Below are 20,915 nucleotides of genomic sequence, written 5' to 3'. Positions count from 1 at the left end.
CTTCCTCAGATTACTCAGAAATCATATCACACAAAAGCTGCTTGTGTCTTTATATTGCTGCTCCATCGAGCGCACTGACCTACTGCATCTGGATGTTGTTCTCCAGCTGCAAAGCTCTACAGGAGGTCGTCACCATAGCCCAGAGTTATATCACCTGCCCTCCCCCCTTTTGGAACATCTATACAGATCCCACTGCCTCAGGGGAGCACAGGACATTCTCAGTGACCCCTCTCTCTCTCTCTCTCTCTCTCGCTCGCTCTCTCTCTCTCTCTCTCTCTCTCTCTCTCGCTCTCTCTCTCTCTCTCTCTCTGAACTCCTGCCCTCAGGCAGATACTTCATAACAACAAAAACACACACACTAACAGATTGTGGAAGACTTTTTATCCAAATACCATAACTGCAGTAAAAACTGCATAACCTTGAATAGTTGTGCAATATTTACTGTGCAATACCCTGTAGTGGCAGTGGGTAGTGAATCTGGTACCTGTTGTTTCCACAGATGTATTTTAATATTATCTGGCTGCTAAAGATTGTATTTCAATTTAGTTGTGCTTGTAAAATGACTCTAAAGGCCTTCTATTCTACTCTATTCTACTCTATTCACGAGCCTCCACTGATCTTTGCTGTTGTGTTGACCTCTGCTGGCACTGAGAGGAAACACATCGCATGAAAACAGGTTCCACCTTCAAAATAAAACAAGTTGCTAACCAGTTTACTTGTGTGTGCTGATCAAGTTCCTTATGGAAATGCAGAGTTATATTAAAATCAAACAGGTTATTGGCCAGGTAGGTACCTGCAAGCACATAATAAATATATAACATAAGTTTCTGAAAACCCTTAGTGTACTTGAATATTTGATTGTTCATTTAGCCTTTCAAAAAATCAGAAAATGCCTAAAAGAATCTTTTCCAAAGTATTTGATTAATTAAATACATCTCAGTGAAGCATAAAACCAAGTAAAGTATTATGAGCAGAACTTAAACTATTTCTCTTTTCACAAATATGATTTATGTCCTAGACTTGACTATAACATTCTGTTTTCCTAAATTCTAAAATATGCACATATGGATTCTGGATTGTTACTTTGAGACATACAATACATAAAAACAAACACAATGGCAAAGTGTAAGATGGATACGAATTACTATTTATATATTGAAATATATTGCAGACATTTTATTGAGAAGTAACAAGGTTGGTGTGTTTTAAGATTTTATTTTCCAAAGTTAAACTGGCTTGTTTGAATCATTATGACGCATGACTGCAGGGGACTTATTATCTGAACAATATATAACGTTTTGCACCTCTATGACCAGTGTTTTTGAGACTTGAGTTGGTTTTTATTGTGTTGATCATTTTCACTACTGATGGGGTAGTGTCTCTTAATGTGAAGGTCTTAGCCGGAAGTCATTAAACTTTTGTCGCGCTCTCTTGACACCAAAGCGGAAGTTGATAAGGGACATAAACTTGTTTAGACACGCACCATCTTTACACGTTTACCCCAGTTCTGTGTCGGGAGTTGGGCTTTTAAATGTCCGTGAGAGGCCTTTCAGACACCGGGCCACTTTTATTTTTACAGGAACGGTTAACCTGCACATGCTAAACTCGGCTAGCCCGAAGCTATAGTAGTTAGCCACCGACAGCAGGGGGACAAGCTCCTGCTGGTTTTTACGTGTTTTTATTTCCCCTTGTGCGCACGAACAGCTCACTGAGGGATGTGGAAAGTCACTTTACAGGCGTTTGGTGTTTTACTGCTGGCATGGTTCTTCGGCAACTTGGTCCTGGGTTGGTTCCAACAAAACAACGTGAAACCCCAAACGCAGCACAGCGAGCATCCGAGCGGAGCCACAGAGAGCCAGGACCAGAGCTGCCTCTGCCATGTGAGTCCAAGTCGGGAAGGGTTCACACTTGTTTGCGAAGCTTTAAATGTGACAATAAGAGTCAACGACCGTGACCAGTGAGCAAATCTTCTAGCAGTTTCTGTCTGCTTAATTTGACGTCACAGTGTGTGTGTGTGTGTGTGCGCGCGCGCTGCTAGCTAGCGGCAGAGTTCGCCTCCTGTTTTAGTGCAAAATCACGCTTTTTTTTTCGGTTTTGTCATTTCTTTCAGCGTCAAAGTCTAAATTAAAATGTTTACTCAACTGAGCCGGAAATCAAATGGCAAAAAGCCAAATTCCGTTTTATTTGTTCGTTGTTTAATGAAATGATAACGGTCTTTATTAACATTCACACAGTCAGTTACTTTTACATTTTTAAATATCCGTTTCACGTGCAACTGGTTATGCTCATATACGAACTAACCTTTATCACTTTATTTACATATTTTCTTTTTAAAAAAAATCCAAACTTGTTCCAGTTTCATCTCTGTAGACTTGGGACTGTTGCTCTGTACGGACAGAAAGTGCAGGCACATTTTAAAGAAGTTCGTAAGACAGAACACGTCTTGATCGAAGAAACAGATTGTATCAGTCTGAATGAAAAAATTCAGACTGATGTTATTTTCACTGCCGAGTAGAAAAGCGTGGTGGACGCTGATTGGCTGTGGCAGAGCTCCGCTCCCACGGGAGCTGTAGTCGTTTGCTTCGGAGCCAACAAGCGTCCCAAACGGCCTCGGATTCTGCAAATGACTACAGAACCTGTAGCTAACGGCGGACGGGCGGGGTTTAGTCCGATAGCTGGATGTTTGGAGGCGGTCCGAGCAGGCATGGGACTAGAGGAGCGTAGTGACAGCTCAGCCCACTGTGAACCTGCTACTGCTGCGACACATGGGCACCAAGTTTACAGAGGGGAGGTTTCATACACAGAAAACAGAAGTGGTGACAAACAACAGGATGCTGGCAGGAATTTGTGTCTTCCTCTCCCTCCTTGGGCTTGGTGGACTTCTGCACTCAGAGGTCAGATGGTTTGGTTTTTGAGATGTGTTCTGTGCCACACTGACACTTTCCAGGTGTTTCTGAGTGTGTGCGAGCAGCAGGAGAGTAGACAGACACGTTTGATTACTTCCATATGCTGTCATGTGTTTGTGTGATCATTCACTGTAATTCGTCTTTACTTTAAAAAAAATTGTATATTACGCTTGTTAGTTGTATGTAGAAAGTAATTTAATCCTAATTACTGGTGAGTTACAAAATTGTTTCACAGAAAATATAAATTTGAACCCAACTCATTTATTTGATATGTAGTTAGTATTGGAAACTTTATTCATCATATATTGTATGTTTGACAGTTGACCATTGTAAACACTTTGTTAACAAGTAACTGGAAATATTACAGGTCTCTAAACTGAATGCTGTGTGTACGTCCCTGTAATGAGTGCTAGTTCTTTTCTGGGAACATAAGTAGAAATTATTAGAAAGTTACCGATTTGTAAGATAAAGCGAGCTATGTTGCAAAGACACTTTTTTGTACAAACCTGGAGATTCAGTAATGTAAAGTTCACAATGTATTAACTGAGTGAACATATGAGAAAATGCTGATGTGGCTATTTCACAATTTATAGCCAGTGATCCAGTCTCTCAGCTGGTTTGCATAACTATTTATGCAAACAGGGGGAACAAAGCATGTAGAATAGTGAAGGTCAGGTTCTAAAACCTGTCCACTGGAGAAACCAGCAGAGGATTGATAACTACTTACTATTTACAAACATATGTGTATTTTATGAAGCAGTCATTTTTTTCATTGTGCTTTGTCACTAGGCCTGTGCTACATTATATCAAATATCGTACACTAAATCATCAATATTTCCTCTCTATGCCATTTGTCATGTTATGATATCGACTACAGCATATCGGCGCATGACCAATGGTGTGTTTGCATACATGCCCTAAATGTGGACACCTCACACACAGCTACAAACAAGAAGCAAACTCACACCTCAAAAGACTTTGAAGAAAAGGTTTTTTTTTTGTTTTGTTTGTTTGGTTTTTTTTACAGAACTCTCATTGTCATTTAGACATGATTCAGCAACGTATTAGATGTGAATCAAACATCCATCATTTGCAATTTGTGTCCAAAACCTGACAGAAGAAACTCGAGAAAGTTTGTTCCACCACCTCAAACATAAACGGCACCAGTACAATATGGAGGTGAATTTGGCCAATGCTAAATTAACAGTAACTAACTGCTTTATTCAAAAAGGTCTGTCCGCATCTTTAAGAATAATGATATTGTCCTAATTATGGATAACGACTGACATGAAGGACAATTGTCGTAACAAGAAATTGCACTGTGGATTGTGTTTGCGTTCAGATGAGCTGCCAAAACCCTTGTTTTCCATTTAAACCAGATGTTTACAGTGGATTAACTCCAATGTAGTGTTGATGCTTTACATGTAGTCATTCAGAAGCTTTTATCCACAGCGACTTACTAGTGAGGATCAAGGCGGCAAAAAACAAAGTCAAGAAAACATCAAAGCAAATTTCTATCAGAAAAGTGTTTTCATTTTATGTGTGGGTAACTCTACTGGTTATGTTATGTTGTAACCTGAAAGTATAGTCAGGTGGACGTCTGGAGTCTGTTTGACCTGTGTGGGATCAGGTATCCGTGCATTGTCTCCTAGCAGTGGTGGATGTATTATGAATGGAAGTGCAGGCAGGCGGGGGGTGGTCCGGCTGCCTGTGGTGAGGAGAGATGGAGGTGGAGCCTCAGTTGTGCTGTGGGGAACTGAAACAAGAAAGCTGTTGGTTTGTTTTTTGTTGGTCGACACAAACTGTTTCTTCAACACAGACAAGTGTAAATAAAATATACATTTTTCTTTAAATGTAAATAACATACCATTTATACACAGAGCATACAAAAAGTATTCACCCTCCTTGGAAGTTTTCACCTTTCTGTTTTGTTTTTTTAACTGAATCAGAGTTGATTAAATTTGTCTTTTCTAGTTTATCATTCAGGAAGTTGTTGTCCTTTGGGAAGTTCTGTAATTTCGTTTTTATGATGCAGTAAACCTGTTTTTTCTCTTGGTTCTGCTCCAGCTCACCGGCGTCCTGGACGACTGCTTCTGTGACGTGGAGAGCATTGACGTCTTCAACAACTTCAAGATTTATCCACGCATCAAGAAGCTTACAGAGAGAGACTACTTCAGATACTACAGGGTATGAGCTGCTGAACACTGCAGATACAGTATGGGTGTATATGGGTCAGGTACTTTTAATAGAGCTCATGTAATTTCTTACCTTGTAGTGTGTTTATAAAAAGGGTGAAAAGCAGGTTCATAAAATCAGTGCAACATTTCACAGTTTTCACAATATTCCCAACACTTCGTGGTTTAGCAGGTCATTTCCATTTTCCCCCTTTTCTCTTCGCCTTGTATTAGTGGAAGTGTTAACCTCCTGAAAGAAAACTTTGAACGTTAGTATCAGTGAGTGATCCTGCAAACAGTACAGGATGATGATGACCCTGTGATGAGGTTCATGCGGATCCTAAACATAAACCTATCTGTTTGAATGCTCTGGTTTGCATTTTGACTGTAGATGAAGGTAGTCCCATTTAGAGGATTGGGTTTCCTGTCGATAGCTAGTTACAAGGCTGTGACCGAACAGGAAGGACTATAAAACATTGTTAATACATAAACCTTTGCAAATGCAGTCCAGGACTATACAGAGAGAGAGAAGTCTGTAGTGAGGCCACGTGTGTTAAACCCGAGTTTGTGGTTTTTGTCTGCTTTCACATTTGCAAGCAGTTGGTGAGGTCAACGACAAAAAGGCAAACCAGCTTCAAAAATGTGTTTTTGCAGTTTTTATATTGTCTGAGATGTTTCTAGCCAAATCTAAAGCCCCAGTTCAATCCCCGGCTCCTCCTGTCACATGTCAAAGTGTCCTTGAGCAAGACACTGAACCCCAACTTAGTTGCTCCCGGTGAGTGTTGGCCAGCGGCATAGTAGCTCCTCCATTGGTGTGTGTGTTATTGTGAGTGTGAATGGGTGAATAAGAAGCAGTGTAAAGCTCTTTCAGTGCCAATAGGTAGAAAAGGGCTGTAGAAGTGCAGAACATTTACCATTTACAATTTTTTTACATTCTGGAGGCAACTTCTATATAAAATGTATATATTCCTGTAGAAAATTGGCTATTCGGTCCTATTTAATTTACTGGTGGTGTGTTTCATAGGGCTCCATAGACACATTAAAGCAGGTTTTTCTTGCTGTACTTGTTGTTCCTGTTTATACTGGCTTTTTAAATGCACCTGTGATGGAAATTATGGGGAACATTATCAACTTTCTGTGTTCTGTATAAAAATATTTAGTCTCAAAGTATATAAAGTCGCAGACTTTATATTAGGGAAGTAACAGTATCTGTATAGAAAGCGTAGTCTGTCACAGCTGCAACTCTGCTGCACTGGAGTTGAGGCGTTCAGGGACAGTGTAGACCATCTGTTTCTGAACCAATGTATGAACTGAACTGCTGATTTGGACACATGCCTAATATCATCCCAATTTACTCTTTTTGAAATGGTGCAGAGATGTTCAAGGATTTTGAGCAAACCTCACCGTTCTGACCAATTACAGCATCTTAACGATTTGATTAGTACGTTTTGCAGCATGTTATCTATTGTAATTTAATACTAATAAATACCTGAAGGTATTTGCATTGTGTAGTGGAGTGTAGCAGATGGTAGAGGCACATAGGGAATGGTAGGGTGCTGGCTTAAGATGTATATTGTAATTTTAAAGTGTTTTATCACAAATAGTCCCTTTGTGTTTTTACTGAGCTGCAGTGGAAGGGTAATAATAAAACCTTAGGAATGAATGTAACCTTTGAAGATATCTACTTCACTTGTCCGACTGTGACTGCTGAAGCCTTTAAATAACTTCAGATAACCTTTGTAATGTCATTTTGCACATAACAAGGCCAAATTTTATTTATTTTAATTACATTTTCCCTCATCACTGGGGAGCATGAGCAAGGTTTTTTTTTAAACCTGTATCATTGTTCATATCTGTACATAACTTGTTTTAAAGGCAGAGCTGAAACACTGTCAACTTATTCTTTAAGAATGTCACACTTCCAGTAATTCGTGTCTTGACAAATTTTTGTCTTATTGTTATTTTTAGGTGAACCTAAAGAGACCATGTCCTTTCTGGCCTGATGACGGACATTGCTCCATCAAAGACTGTCATGTGGAGCCCTGTCCTGAGGTCAGAGGTCAACAACTTACTGATAATAACTAATACAACACCTGTCTGCTCCTGCTGTTATTTAGGAGCATGTTTCATGCAAGAAGCATAAATTGTTATCTGGACTTACGGGAAAATGAAGACAATGGCAGGACATGTAAAAGAAACTGTAGGGTTTAGCATTTATACACACATTGGTTTTAACTGTAACTTACTTATTTTACACCAGTTTTTTCAGTTCTGAATTCAGCCCTGTTTAGCTAAACCTGACTCTTACCATTTGTTTTCCAGAGTAAGGTCCCTGTTGGAATCAAGTCAGGAAACTATAACAAGGTGAGACCAGCTGGCAGAGTTTGCTTTGATTGAGTGTTTCATTTATAGATTGTTTGAGTTCAAGGCACAAATGAGATTGTAATCAATGTAAATCTACATCTCATTACATTACATAGCTAATAATCCTCAGGTTTGAGCTTTTATTCCATTTTTTACAACAAGTAAAACCAGTCACTTCTGTTTTTAGCTGTGTGTTCATTGTGCTGCAGAGTGACAGAGCACAGGGGGAGACACAGCACAGTCTTTTGAATTTGTACAAAAAGCTATGATGGAAACTACTTGTTTAGTTTCAATAGGGCTTTTGGAGCCTTTTCTTCTGCACATGATCTGTTGGAGACCAGCTGTTCTCTAGCAGAAATGGATCTACCTGATGAGAGAAAGCAGTTAGGAAATCAGCTTTCCAGTGAAAGCCAAGTGTAAACTGGTTGGCTTCACACAACACACTGCTTTGAGGAAAGTGCATTGGACATGATGGTGTAAAAGTGGTGTGCATTACAGCATCTGCAGCCTATTAGCATCACATCTGTAATACAGTGAGGGTTAAAGAGCCCTGTGTGGGCCCTTTTCTGGCCTTTCCCAGTTTCTGCCGTGAAGATGGAAAGTGCTGCCATCTGCGTCTAAAAAAGGATCTTTCTTACATGGATCCTTACTGAACAAGTGACAGTTGCTCTGTATGGATGTTAACAAACACGAAGGAAATTGTGCATTGCACAGGAGGGTTTTGTGGGGTGGTAAGTTTCTCCCTATTTTGTGGGTTCATCTATGAACCAAATATTAGGAGCAGCTGCAATTGTTCCAGCACTTTCCGTCTCATCAGCCGATTGAGTAAAGCACACACAGTCTGTGACCACTCCGCTTATCTCCCCTGATAGTTTCCATGTAGAGACAGAGTGTTTGCCTGCTCTTGGCTCGCAGCCCGATGTTTATCTTGTAAAGAACCAGAAGTGTTTGGACATCTGCACTTGTCTCAGTCAGGGTCGAACCTGTTTCATGCACCATCAGCTGGGAAACTCTGCTGTGCCACCTCAGCAGTGTGCGACTGAACTCTGGAAGCTTTTAAACTGTACACCCATACATCTGCAACTGGACTGGACTGAAATTAGTTTATTTATTTATTTTTTATTTCTTAAATTTACACACTGTTTTCTCACTGACAGAACCTTCGGGCAACATGAAATAAGATAGATTACGAAAATATGTTCTGCTCAATTTTATATTGCGTACATTTTGTTCATTTTGACAAAGAAGAAATCTTTGACAGTAAAAACTCGATGTTTCCAAAAAATAAAAAATGCTCTATTCTCCATTTACAAAAAAAAAGCCTTCATTCATTCATTTTAAAACAGTTTTTCTGCTCTTGTCTTTACAGTACGGCCATGGTGTCAAAACAATGACAGACATGACGGAGTGTGAGCAGGCCAAAGAACTGGGAGCCATCAACAGCACTCTGAGGTGAGACCATAGGCCTCATCTGTGTTTTATCTCCCGTCTGCAGATGCTGTCGCTCTGTCAGCTGCTGCAGCTCATTTTCAAATTTCAAAGTGGCTTCAGTCAACAGCAGCAGCTGATAGGAACCAGGTGAAACATTTACCCTCAGCTGCTGCTAGTTTCCCAACTCTCTGAACATGAATCAGCAGACAGAGCTTTGCTGCACGTCGGATGTGGAAAAAGTGAATGTAGTATCAGTTAGGGAATCGGATAAAACATGCAAACCACAAGTGAGTTTGTCATTTAGTCACTTGTGATATCAAAAACTCAATAAATGTGTCAAATGTGTGAGGTATGTTCACTTTTATCCACTGCGAACAGTCACATCAGAGCTGTGGTTAAAAATAAACCAGGATGTACTGTGTTTGTTGTGCACGTCACATTTTTAGTTTTTCTACATAATAAGTATGTTTGGATCTCGCCCCATCTCTCCATCAGTTACCTGAGAGCATCTGTTGATCGCTGATCCAAACTGTTCTGAATCCAGCTATTTGTTTTATGCTGCAGTTCTAAATGTTGTCTGAGCAGTGTGACATTAATATTGAATCCTACTTGTTCTCCATCTGATCTGGGCAAACATTTAGAACAAAACACATCATTGTGATTTCAGATACACAGAACTGTTTGTTTGTATTACACCTATAGAATCTGCTGCAGTCCAGTACAACAGCTCTGCCACAAATTCTGCTTTTACAGAGGTTTTGATCCTTAGTTTCTGTAAAATGGTAATTAAACAAAAAGATTATTATTGAGTTTGAAGTTTGTAGTGGTATTTTCAGTGGACTGAATTGTAGGAAGAAGCATTTCTAACAAAGGAGATGGGGAGGAGAATATTCATGTCTTGCTCTTGTAAACTACAGCCTCAGTTACAATATAAACCTGTTATAAGATAAACCCATCACTATCCAAACTTAAATGAAGTAGCATTGTAAATATAGAATTTATTAAGTTATGTGCATTAGATTTTACAGCTGTGCCTGTTAAAGTTGGGCACAGCTGCAAAGTACAAACTAGCTAGTCTTGTTTCAGCCTCTTTTCCAGGTTTCTTTTTAGTTTACTATAGAAAAATGTAGCTTGTGATTTTTAAACTTAGCAAAGCTACAAATCACTTTACTTCAGTATATTTCATGTGCAGCATAATTAGCAGTCACTTAATTTTTAATGTCCTGTAATTTGATAAGAAACTGTGTACGTACATATGTAAAATAAAAATGTCTTGGTCTCAGTGTTGTCAGTTTTAGTTTTTATCCGTCTAAATCTGTGACATGTTTCCCTCTGCTATGTATTAAAGTTATTTATTTTCTGTTTCAGTAACCAGAGCAAAGAGGCGTTCGCTGACTGGGCAAGACATGACGACGCTCAGGACCACTTCTGTGAGCTGGATGGTGAGAAGTTTTACATTCTGACACAGTCTCTGTTCAGTAACCACCTTAACCCACAGAAAGATCCCTAACTGTCCAGATGGTAATCAGCTTTAGATGCTCCTGCTTCTCAGAAGATGGGTTCATCTTCACTATCCACTTCTCTCTATCGTCATTCAGATGTTAAATGAGCTTATGACTGGTTCTCTGGTGCCACCCTCAGGAAAAATATTTTAACTTCACAAATTAGCCTCTTAGAATGAATAAATGTTTGTTCTGTCTGAGATTTTCATTTACTGAACCCACTGACCTCAAGCTCACACGATGTCTCAGTCCTTAAAAGTGTGAATCTGTGTTTTCAGATGAAACCTCTCCAGACGCTGAGTATGTGGATCTACTGCTGAATCCAGAGAGATTCACCGGGTATAAGGGTCCGTCAGCATGGAGAATCTGGAACAGCATCTACGAGGAAAACTGCTTCAAGTGAGACTCTCACACACACAAACACAGAAAAAAATCTTACTGTGAAACAAACAATCTGCAATTTAAGATATATCTGTTTTGTATTTCTATTTGATTATACGTATTTCCATGTGTAGGAATATTGTAGGAATTAGCAGGAATATTGTGCCTGATCAAACTGTATTGGTCTTTGAAACACATATTAATGAGGTTGAGAACAGGGATTTGTTTCAGTTCTCAGTGAATTGTGAGAGCTGCCAAATGTGAATGTTGAAAGTGTGTGGAGGTTTGTTTCTGAGGCTTAGTGTCATTGTTTGTGTTCAGACACACTACAGAAGGCCATTCTTTATTTGAACCTGTGTGTTTGTGTTGACAGGCCCAGATCAGTGTATCGACCTCTGAACCCTTTGTCTCCAACCAGAGGTGAGTCTGAAAAGTCAATACCTGCCTACAAACCAACATATGGATCTAAGAATTTTTCTTTGAAAACTATTGGAAAACTCCAAACGTCAGATCATCGTTATGAAAACAAAAATCTAATGATCAGTGATCCTCAAAACTGAAATGTGTCTGTAGAACAACATGTCGAATATTACCAGAACTTCAAAATTAAAATCACTTTATATTTATTTTATTTCTGAAATTTATTCTTGATGCTTTAAATGTTAGACTCTTATTTTGATATCCACACTTATCCTCAGCTGCCTTTGGAAAACCTTGTCCACCTCTTCTTTATTTTAATTGTACTATTATAAATGTGAGTTGCTTTATTATCTCAAAGTGATTAAATTACTTCTCGTAAGTTCAAGATAATAGGTCATACTAATGAAAGATGAAAATTTAGATGCTGGATATTTTCCACATTTCCACAGAAAACTGTTTGTTTCCATAGGTATCTAATACACATCTTTAGCCATGATGGTGAAAGACAAAATGTAACTTTGTCTGCTTCACTATGTGCAATCATATTCCAATGACCATTGCAATCTATAGACCACTTACTGCTTTGTGTCAGCAAGCGAAACAAACAATGCTCTTGCTCAGCTCCAAGTATGAAACTACTGTGTGGTATCAGATAAATTGGGGAACATCAGTGCTGCAGACCTCACACCAATTGTTCCCGAACCTTCAGAAAAGAATACCCCCCTGAGGATGGACTGTTTTAGAGGGTAGAACAAATTTAGATCCCAGTTCCACCAGTGGAATAAAGTAGAGGAACAAAGTTCCACAAAAATGAACAAAACAATGGAACAGTCCCTTTTGTTGAAACAGGGCTTTGCTGGACTCATGGATGAACTGAGGAGATGAGTCTAAACAGCAGTGTGTGTAATCGGGCATATGACTGGTTGGTGTGGACACAGAACCGTGACCTGATTTGTTAACGTAGTACAAAACAATGAATGACTTTCAGGTTTGACATTATACTGATTATCACATCTTATCAGACATCTAGTTCCCAGTGAAGTTCAACTTTGACGTTGGTTGAGGAGGTGTCCTACTCAGTGTTTCACGTAATCAGTTAACCCTACCACACCAAATCAGAAAAAGCAAGAGAAGGGACACGTACAAAGTTAACTCAGTGTCTGAAATGTCAGTGTGCACTGGAACGTTCTTGTTTAAGAAAAATAAACCGAGATAAACAGACCAAGTAACCACACGGGTGTCCATACTCTTTTTTTGCTGTACTCCAAACGTGCACAACTTCAAATGTTCACTTACTTACATTTCTGCAGTCAGTGCAGACACTGGTTAGTCACATTATTAGGAACACGTGTCTAAACCTAATTCTGTCGGACAGAACAGTCCTGTGATGAATCCTAATTTAGTTTTGTTGCTGCATTGTACTGTGTTATAGATCCAACACTCGGAAATTTTATGGAGACGTGGATAGAAACACCCGTCAGTTTTGTAATAGGCTGCATTATCGGATTGTATAAAACTTCTCAGAGTGACACACTGTTTTGTTTTTTTAACATCATGTTTGTTGAGGGTGTGTGTGTGTGTGTGTGTATTATTAGCACAAACCTAACAGAGCTTTGTTCTCTCTCTGTCCTTTTTTTTTCTATTTTCAGGAGACGACGATGGTGAGTGACTCACTGTCTCCACATTAATTTATTTTTAGTTGTGTTATCTAAAAAAATAATTTCTGTTTTCTGATGCTTCTCTGGTCACAGGAGAAGGTTTCTACAATTGGCTTGAAGGTAAGAACCTGCTCCTGTTTTCTCTCATTAAGTAAATATTCTGACATCTTACTTTTTTTCTTCTTTTTTACATTTGGTTCCCTGGTTTAAATAGACGTGAAGAAGTGTAATTAGCCTTATCCCACTGTACATGTAGACTCTGGGGATTATATGTAAATGACAATCCTAGCGTGTAAAACAATTACTGCTTTAGCAGGTCTGCTGAAAATATCTGTCACGTTTCCTGTCATCTTCACAAGTCTGACTCTGTGAAGTCAATCTGAGAGCAGCATCACTCTTATCTCCTCTCTTCTTCCTCTGCAAGTGTTTCTGCAGACAGGCTGTTGCTGCAGAAACACAGTTCACTGGCTGAACTGGGAAAACCCAGAAAGCCTTAAAGCCACTGAGTCGTTTTGACATGTATTTCACTCAGTTTCTTGTGAAAACTCGAAAATGTCATCACAACTCCAGAAGCAGGGGTCAACACATCACCTCAGGTTGTTCTTCCTCCAGTCACAGCGCAGTCAAGTCTGTTGTAGAATGTTGTTAATGGTGTTTAAAGCATGTAATAAACCTTAGCATGTATCGACATGTTACACGTCTAAAAGTTTGTTTCAGTCCACAGTAAAATGTTGCAGATCCTTCTCCATTTTTACATTTTTCACAGCACAATCACCTGCTGCAAATAACACAACCATGTGCACTAGCACAGAATTACAGCAAACTATAATCTTGGTGTAATACACTTTTCATGTAATCACATGCTGTGTGTGATTAAGTAGCTCTTACACTAACTTGTCACAGGGCAGGTTCTATTTACACTTCATCAAATAGGCCAATTTACTTTGACTCTGAAGTATACGGTCATTTATTTAATTAATGCTTCAAGAATCTTTTCCCTCTTGCACGTGTAGTGAAGTCTCCACAGAAAGCTGTTGGAGCAATTTGTTTATTCTATCAAGACTTTCTGGCTTGTGGTAAATGAACATTTATTTTCTTACAAAAAAGTCGATGATATGTTTGTATCCATGACGTAACACTGGCATCTCCCATGAGCCTACACACTTCATTGATTTCTACATGGTACAGTTCAGAAAACACAACTGAAGCCACGTTCTAACAAACAGAGGGATTCTAAAATATCATTTAATGTAAAGGTTTGCACACATAGCAAAGACAAAGTGAAGGCAAAACTGTCAGACATTTAAAAATCAACTGGATGAAAGAAGAAAAAACGACATTGTTGGCTTAGCTTGGCTTATTAATCAGGTCCTTGTTTTCTTTCCAGGTTTGTGTTTAGAGAAGAGAGTTTTCTACCGACTCATCTCCGGCCTCCACAGCAGCATCAACATCCACCTGTGTGCTGAGTTCCTGCTGGATGGTACGACCATCAGATTCATGTCACCTAGTGTATCAAACATGAGACCAGGAAATGCTGAGGTTTCCTGGATTTGTATGACGGCTACACTCTGTTTACTCCTGCCTCTGTGATGTTTGACCCCTCAGAGGGCTGGGGTCGCTCCACGTGGGCTCCAAATGTTAAGGAGTTCCGCCGGCGCTTTGACACAGCGGAGACCAAGGGCGAGGGCACCCGGCGCCTGAAGAACCTCTACTTCCTGTACCTGATCGAGCTGCGAGCGCTCTACAAGGTGGCTCCGTACTTTGAACGAGCCATCGTCAACCTGTATACTGGAAGTTCTCAGGAAGACGGAGCCACAAAAGACCTGCTGCTGCAGATCTTCAACGAGATCAAGTAAGAACGTTTTTTTATATTTAACCTAAGTCGGCAGACTTTGATCATTTCAGGCCAAAAGAGGAAATTCTGTCCTGTTTGAGCTGAAAGCTGACGGATTGTGAGAGGCCCTACACACAGATGGGCCTGAAGAGAATTGTTTCTAATTAAATACGCAGTCCAGCAGACGTTGGTCAGGTGAGGGATCTGAGTCCAACAAGATGTTAGTGTCATTAGTCAGGGAAAACAACATGTTTTACTTCTTTAAATCTGGAGACGGAAACATGGAGGAAATCTGAGTGAAAACACTCTTCGTTCTTTGTCTACATGATATTTGTAAATGTGATTACGTGATGCAGCATTTTAGTTCAGGAAAACACTAAGCTAAGAATAAACTCTTTTGTCACCTTTTGTTTGAGCTTTTCACTCCATTTTAAATAATTCTCACAAAAGGGCAAATGCAGTCTACACTTAACATCCAGTGATTGTTTGTTGTGGCTGATTCCAAATGGAAAAGATGCTGCGTAATCAAGTTCAGGCTTTGTGATTATCAGGTGATAAATATTCAGTGTCATAGTGTCCTAGTGAAACGTCACCTGCCACATGCAGGTTTAACCAGCTTTCTCCGTGTGAGAAGCCCCTGTGATGCTGCAGCTGGTTTCATGGGTAGTATTAGGTTCTTCTTCACAGAGATCTTAATGCTAGTCTCCACGTGTCCACACGTCCTGAGAAGATGTGGCATTAGACAGAAGAGTTTAAATTTTGTTTAGCATGTGGCTTTTTTTTTTTTTAAAGCTTCTGATTCTCACAATTCTGTGTCAAACACGGTGAAGATCTGCTTGTGATGGTTGGCAGAGAATCCGGACGACTAACAACACACCTGAAACTCTCAGGTTCTTTGTATGTTCAGTGATGACAAAAGAAGACTAACAGCTACTTGTGTCTTGCAGAGCGTTTCCCATGCACTTTGATGAGAAGTCCATGTTCGCCGGCCACAAAATAGAGGCAAAGACATTAAAGGTAAAACCCAAAGCTTTGACTCAGGATCACGTCTGCCACATTATATTTAGACATTTTCGTAATTGTATATATTTTTTTGTTTTTGTTTTTTTTTATTAAGGAGGAGTTTCGTCTCCATTTCAAGAACATCTCCAGGATCATGGATTGTGTTGGTTGCAGTAAATGTCGACTGTGGGGAAAACTGCAGGTGAGTCATGTAACTGTTTGTCAGCTGTTTCCTTAAAATATGCAGAATTCTCATTGTTCCTTGGTTTTTTATTAATTACTCTAAAATGAATAATTCATGATGCAACACCTCTTTTCCTACTTACAGCCTGAACAGAGACACAGTATAATTGTCTAGATGTTCACACACATAACTTTGGCACCTTCCTTGGCCTTGGATACACAATCACAGCCCATACACAGACATACAAACTGTAATATGTGCAAATCAATAAAGAATAAGCACAGAAAACCAAAATGGAATAACAAAGTGCAAACTGGGGCTTGTGGCCAGATGTGGTTGCAAGTGCAAAAGTTTATTGGTGCCACATATAGAGGTGTTTGTCTGTGCTGTCCCTGAGACAGACTGGAGACCTGTGCATGTTGCTAATGGTATCTACTTTTAATGTTCAGCCTGCCAATGAATATTATTACATTTTAGTTTTGCTAATTTCTCACTTTTTATTTACTACGTGTCTAAGAGATGTTTGACCTGATGATTAACACAGTACAGAAAGTAATGTAAAGAGGACAGTTTGTGATGTGTTAATGCTGTAGGTTTACACTGAGTGTAGACTCAGCTTCCCCTTGTTTCCCCCGTGTGCTGTCTGCAGACTCAGGGTCTGGGCACGGCTCTGAAGATCCTCTTCTCTGAGAAGGAAATCAAGAATCTTCCCGAACACAGTTCGTCTAAAGGCTTCCAGCTCACTCGACAGGAGATCGTGGCCTTTATAAACGCCTTTGGCAGGTACGTAAGAGATTCAGCTTCTCTTCTGCAGGTCTAAACCACAGCTTTCTGAAACACGGTCCAAGCTGATCACTGTGTTTTGTTCTGTACTTGTGACATTTTTGACCAAATTAAGCAGAAAACCAGCTCATTCCAAGGTCTCTTCAGGTTCTTCTTGTGGATAATCCGACATTTTGTTTCTCTTCTCCCGTGCTCTCTCTATGTTATAGGTTGTCCACTAGTATATATCAGCTCCACAATTTCCGCCTGCTGTTGAAGGAGAACAGGTAACAGGAGGTGATGTTTCACTTGGCCAGTAGGTGGCACCAGCCCACAGAGAACTACAATAATCCAAATCTCCTCCAGAAGAAGGTCTTCTCCATGGACATGAGCTCATGTTCCTCACAATCCACCTTGCTACCATGATTGTCCCAGAAATCTCGTTTTTCTCCTTCTCCGTATCCTGAATGATGAATGTTTCCTCTTCTTGCTCCTTCTGCCTTCATCAGGAAACTCTTGAGCTTGTGCAAACTTGCAGCACGTTAAGCTCAGTGATCATCAAGGATGGATGCAGATTAAACTGTGAATGAAATTCCTTCACTTTTTGCTGCCCCTGTTCTCTGCTGGTGTCACATTCTGTTGGATTTGACCATTATGTGAACCAGATTCAGACTTTACAGCTTTTCTGTAAAAAAACTGGAAAGACTTTGTCCTGAGGAAAGACTCTGATGAGACAGACCTCGATTGTCCGGATGAAAGGTGCATCTGGACGTTGCTGCCTGTTTTTTATTTGTTTCCTTCTCCTTTCTCACAGTCTCCCATCTGTTGCTCACGGCCTAAAGATCAGGACCAATCTGCTCGTATTCACCATCTCAGGCCTAATTAACGGCTGCCTGTGTGTTTGCATACGTATGATCGAAGTTGTCTGTTACTGACACCTGACAAGACGGCAGCCATTTTGCAGGGTGATGAACAGAGTCGAGTAAAAACGTTTTTGGGGTTTCAACAAGATAAGTTATTTCTTTGACCATAGTCGTTTTTTAAACTTCTTGGAGCTTTTTAGTATCTTATCGCCTTAGTTAAAGTAGACTCTGTCTGTCTGTTGGGTAGAACATGTTAAACTGACTAAAGCTTAGAACCTTCCCAATTCCTAAAATCAAAACCAGGCGGGCAAAGTAGAAATACAGCTTCCTGCATCTTGTCCACAGACGGCTTCTGCTTTGTTCTCTTTAACACATCCACACACTGGTGTTATGCAGAGTTCTGCATAAAATTACTCGTGTACACATTAGGTTTCAATTTTTATTTCAATTTCCACACATTTCAATTTCTATGTAAAAAAAAAACATAACATTTTAACAGTGGCTCTTTTTTGTTTTCTTTACTTTAAATCATCTTATTATTATTATTATAATTATAGTCAAATAATAATAATTTTTTTTAAGCAGAGGAACTGAACAGTGTGGACAGCTGGAACCTTTCGTGTGTGTGTGTGAATCAATAGTTGCAGCTATAGAATGATGGACTATGACTTGATTCCATAGTCAAAAAACTTGATTAAAGTAGCAGATTTTGTGATGACTAATATTTCTGTTTGTGTGGATGAATATGTCACGTTGACATCTGTCTCCGTCTGTGTTAAGCTGCTGCTGTATTATATTAAAGTGCCCCTTAGTTTATTCAGCATAGTTTTAGCTTCAGCCGCATTGTCTTAAAGCACGAATTCAATCTAGACATTTCTTTAATCCCCGACTGGAAGGTCCTCTTATTTTAATATTACTTCAGTATTTCAATTTTGTTTGTTGAGAAACGGTTGTTATGTTGTCATAAGTCAAACGAAGGAAAATGTAGGTTATTCTTTGTAAGGATGGAAATATTTTATCATTTTCTTACTGTTAACAAATACCTAACCAACCAAGTCTGTCTGTGGTTCTCTGATGAAAATGACTGAAGCAGTGGTTTGGAGCAAACAGGAGGAAGCCATGCATTTGTTGGGGAGGCTTTTCAGCGGTGGGGGCATGTGTCACTCAGTGATGCGCTTACTGTGTTACCGCACCATAATTCATAGTTAGTTTGGCTCTGCAGCTGAGATTTGTTGATGAGAAGAACTTTAGCAGAGAATTGTTCAGAGAGCAGTATCTCAGACGGAATAAGGTTCACAAAGTGCATATTGTGATGGAGCAGCCGGTTTGAATCATTTCTATTTCCCATGATCAGAGCTGTTACAATCAGTAAGCAGCATAAAACAAGCAAAGTACAGTGTTGAATTGAGAGACGCCGTGTTTTTGTCGTCAAGCTACCGAGAGATGAAGAAAGTGGCCAGTTTCATCATTTCTCTGTCAAATGGACCTTGGAAACTTGATCTGAGTTTGCACGTGGAGCTTTTGTCTTTGCTGATCAGTCGTAAAACGGCAGGTGACCTGAGCAGAAACGTATGAGGCAAAGTTTAGGAAAACAGCTGCTGATTAAGTTTGATCATGTAAAGTTTGTTGCTGACGCTTTGAAAGTGTCTCGTTGCGTTTGTTGTAGTGAATGTGTGAGTTTATGTTAAAAAACAAGCGAATGATATAGGAAACGTCCCAAATATGTTTCTGCGGAACATGAGTCATGTGAGAGTAAGTCAGTATTTTGTGGGAGCATATGGAGGCCTGGGGGTGAAAAGTGATTTATTTTATTTTGTGAGGAATCAATTACAACAAATAATTATAATAAGAAAAACATTTCATACAGTTTTAATTAATCGTGCTAACTGATAGATATTTATGAATATGATGCATTTCCTAAGTGAGTGAATAAATGAAATGTATAATTTTAGGACTTTTTATTGGATTTAGTTTTATTTCTGTTTATGCTTTTCTGGCTTTTTAAATTTCTTTAAAATAATTCAGTTAAAGAGAAAGTTTTAAGTTGATCAATGTGTGAAATGGTGCAGATGAAACACATTGAACACTAATTTAAAAGTAAAACTATTATTGCACAAATCTACTTTAACATTAAAGTTTGTGTCATTTCAGTGCAGAACAATTAAATGGAAATTTTAATTATTGCACACATTTAATACTTATTGTATGACTCATTGTTCAGAACTTTATACTATACTGTATATCAAAATGTAAAATACAGGCTATAAACATTTGAATCTTGTAACATACTGAAACCTCATAAAATGTATTCACCTCTGAATACTGAAAACAATTCCTGTCTTTGAGTTCAGAATTACGTAAAATTTGAAGTTGCCTAAATTGGATCAGCTGAGTTCTGAAAACAAAATCCGATTAAAAAGCGTCAGTGTTTCCACAGCTTTGGGTTTGTCCCCTGGGGGGTCGCCAACGTGTTCCGCACGTTGATTTGGCACAAGCTTTTACACCACATAACCTTCCTGCTGCAACCCTCCCACTTTTTGGCACCAAGGTGTCTTGGTGGATGGGCGGGGCCACACCTGGTGGGGCAGGATTTGAACCCGTGGCCTTCTGCATCCAACCAACCACTAAAATTTCAATATGTTTGGGTTCCAACAAAACAGACGAGTCTTAGAAAAATTAGTCTAAGAGTATTGAGTCAGTCAAACTTTAGTATGAAGTGTTTGTTAAAGTAGTTGCTACATGTGAGGGAAACTTAAAATGCTTTTTCAAATTATTTAAAAAATAATTTCAGGGCCATCCTCCAGAGAAAGGCTGTTTTTACTGCGGTGCGTGTGTGCGTGTGCGTGTGCTCGCCTTCCTCTACGCCTGCAGGCTCTTCAGCCGCCAGACGACCAGTCCACCCCTCGCTCTTAAAACTAGCGTCACACATTTTATCTCAAATCCAAATCTGTATAGTTTGTTAAAGGCAGAACAAGTTAAACATTTTACTTTTATTTTCCAGATTTCTATGAATATATAAAATATAGTTGCACCATGTTGATGTGTGTACCTGTTGAATATTTATTTGAAAATATTATTAAATATTTCTGGACATCACCGGGCTTTGTTTGCTTCATAAATAAAATTCTTTCTACATTTTATATTTTTTACTTTCCATGCTCAGATGTTTCACTTTTAAAAGACTCATTCAACATTTTTGGAAAATCTGAAGTTAATAACCAACTCCAGAAGTTGTTGTTGTTTTCTTTTGGTTATTGCATGATCAACATAAATCACCTGTTTGTTGTAATGACAGCCAGGAGAACTTGTCATTTTATTGTTTGTCAACAAGTCACAGACACAAACCACAAACACAACAGCAACAAAACGCATCATCTCCGTGAGAAACTTACAAAACCTGTGTCTGTTAGAAATATAGAGTTTACATTTTTATT

General features: G+C 39.2%; 1 protein-coding gene across 2 annotated transcripts; it reads left to right on the top strand.

Annotated features, from left to right (window-relative positions):
* The first annotated feature begins 1,429 nt into the window (after positions 1-1,429).
* On the top strand, positions 1,430-20,577 carry ero1b (endoplasmic reticulum oxidoreductase 1 beta). 2 transcript variants are annotated; one of them, XM_067498651.1, is made up of 16 exons: positions 1,430-1,880; positions 4,974-5,093; positions 7,049-7,132; positions 7,403-7,444; positions 8,814-8,896; positions 10,244-10,317; positions 10,656-10,776; positions 11,132-11,178; positions 12,828-12,839; positions 12,930-12,956; positions 14,224-14,316; positions 14,442-14,688; positions 15,618-15,687; positions 15,788-15,874; positions 16,506-16,639; positions 16,849-20,577. In XM_067498651.1, exons 1-16 carry the CDS (start codon positions 1,716-1,718, stop codon positions 16,907-16,909), a joined length of 1,467 nt encoding a protein of 488 aa, XP_067354752.1. In that variant the 5' UTR covers positions 1,430-1,715; the 3' UTR covers positions 16,910-20,577. The 2 variants fall into 2 exon arrangements, with proteins under 2 accessions (XP_067354752.1, XP_067354753.1); XM_067498652.1 differs by lacking the exon at positions 1,430-1,880 and adding an exon at positions 2,531-2,894.
* Positions 20,578-20,915: the final 338 nt, after the last annotated feature.

This window comes from Channa argus, chromosome 3 (assembly GCF_033026475.1).
Source record: "Channa argus isolate prfri chromosome 3, Channa argus male v1.0, whole genome shotgun sequence".
Classification (NCBI taxonomy): domain Eukaryota; kingdom Metazoa; phylum Chordata; class Actinopteri; order Anabantiformes; family Channidae; genus Channa; species Channa argus.
Note: the sequence above shows the minus strand (reverse complement) of the source record. Positions and strands in the feature narration are given on the sequence as shown.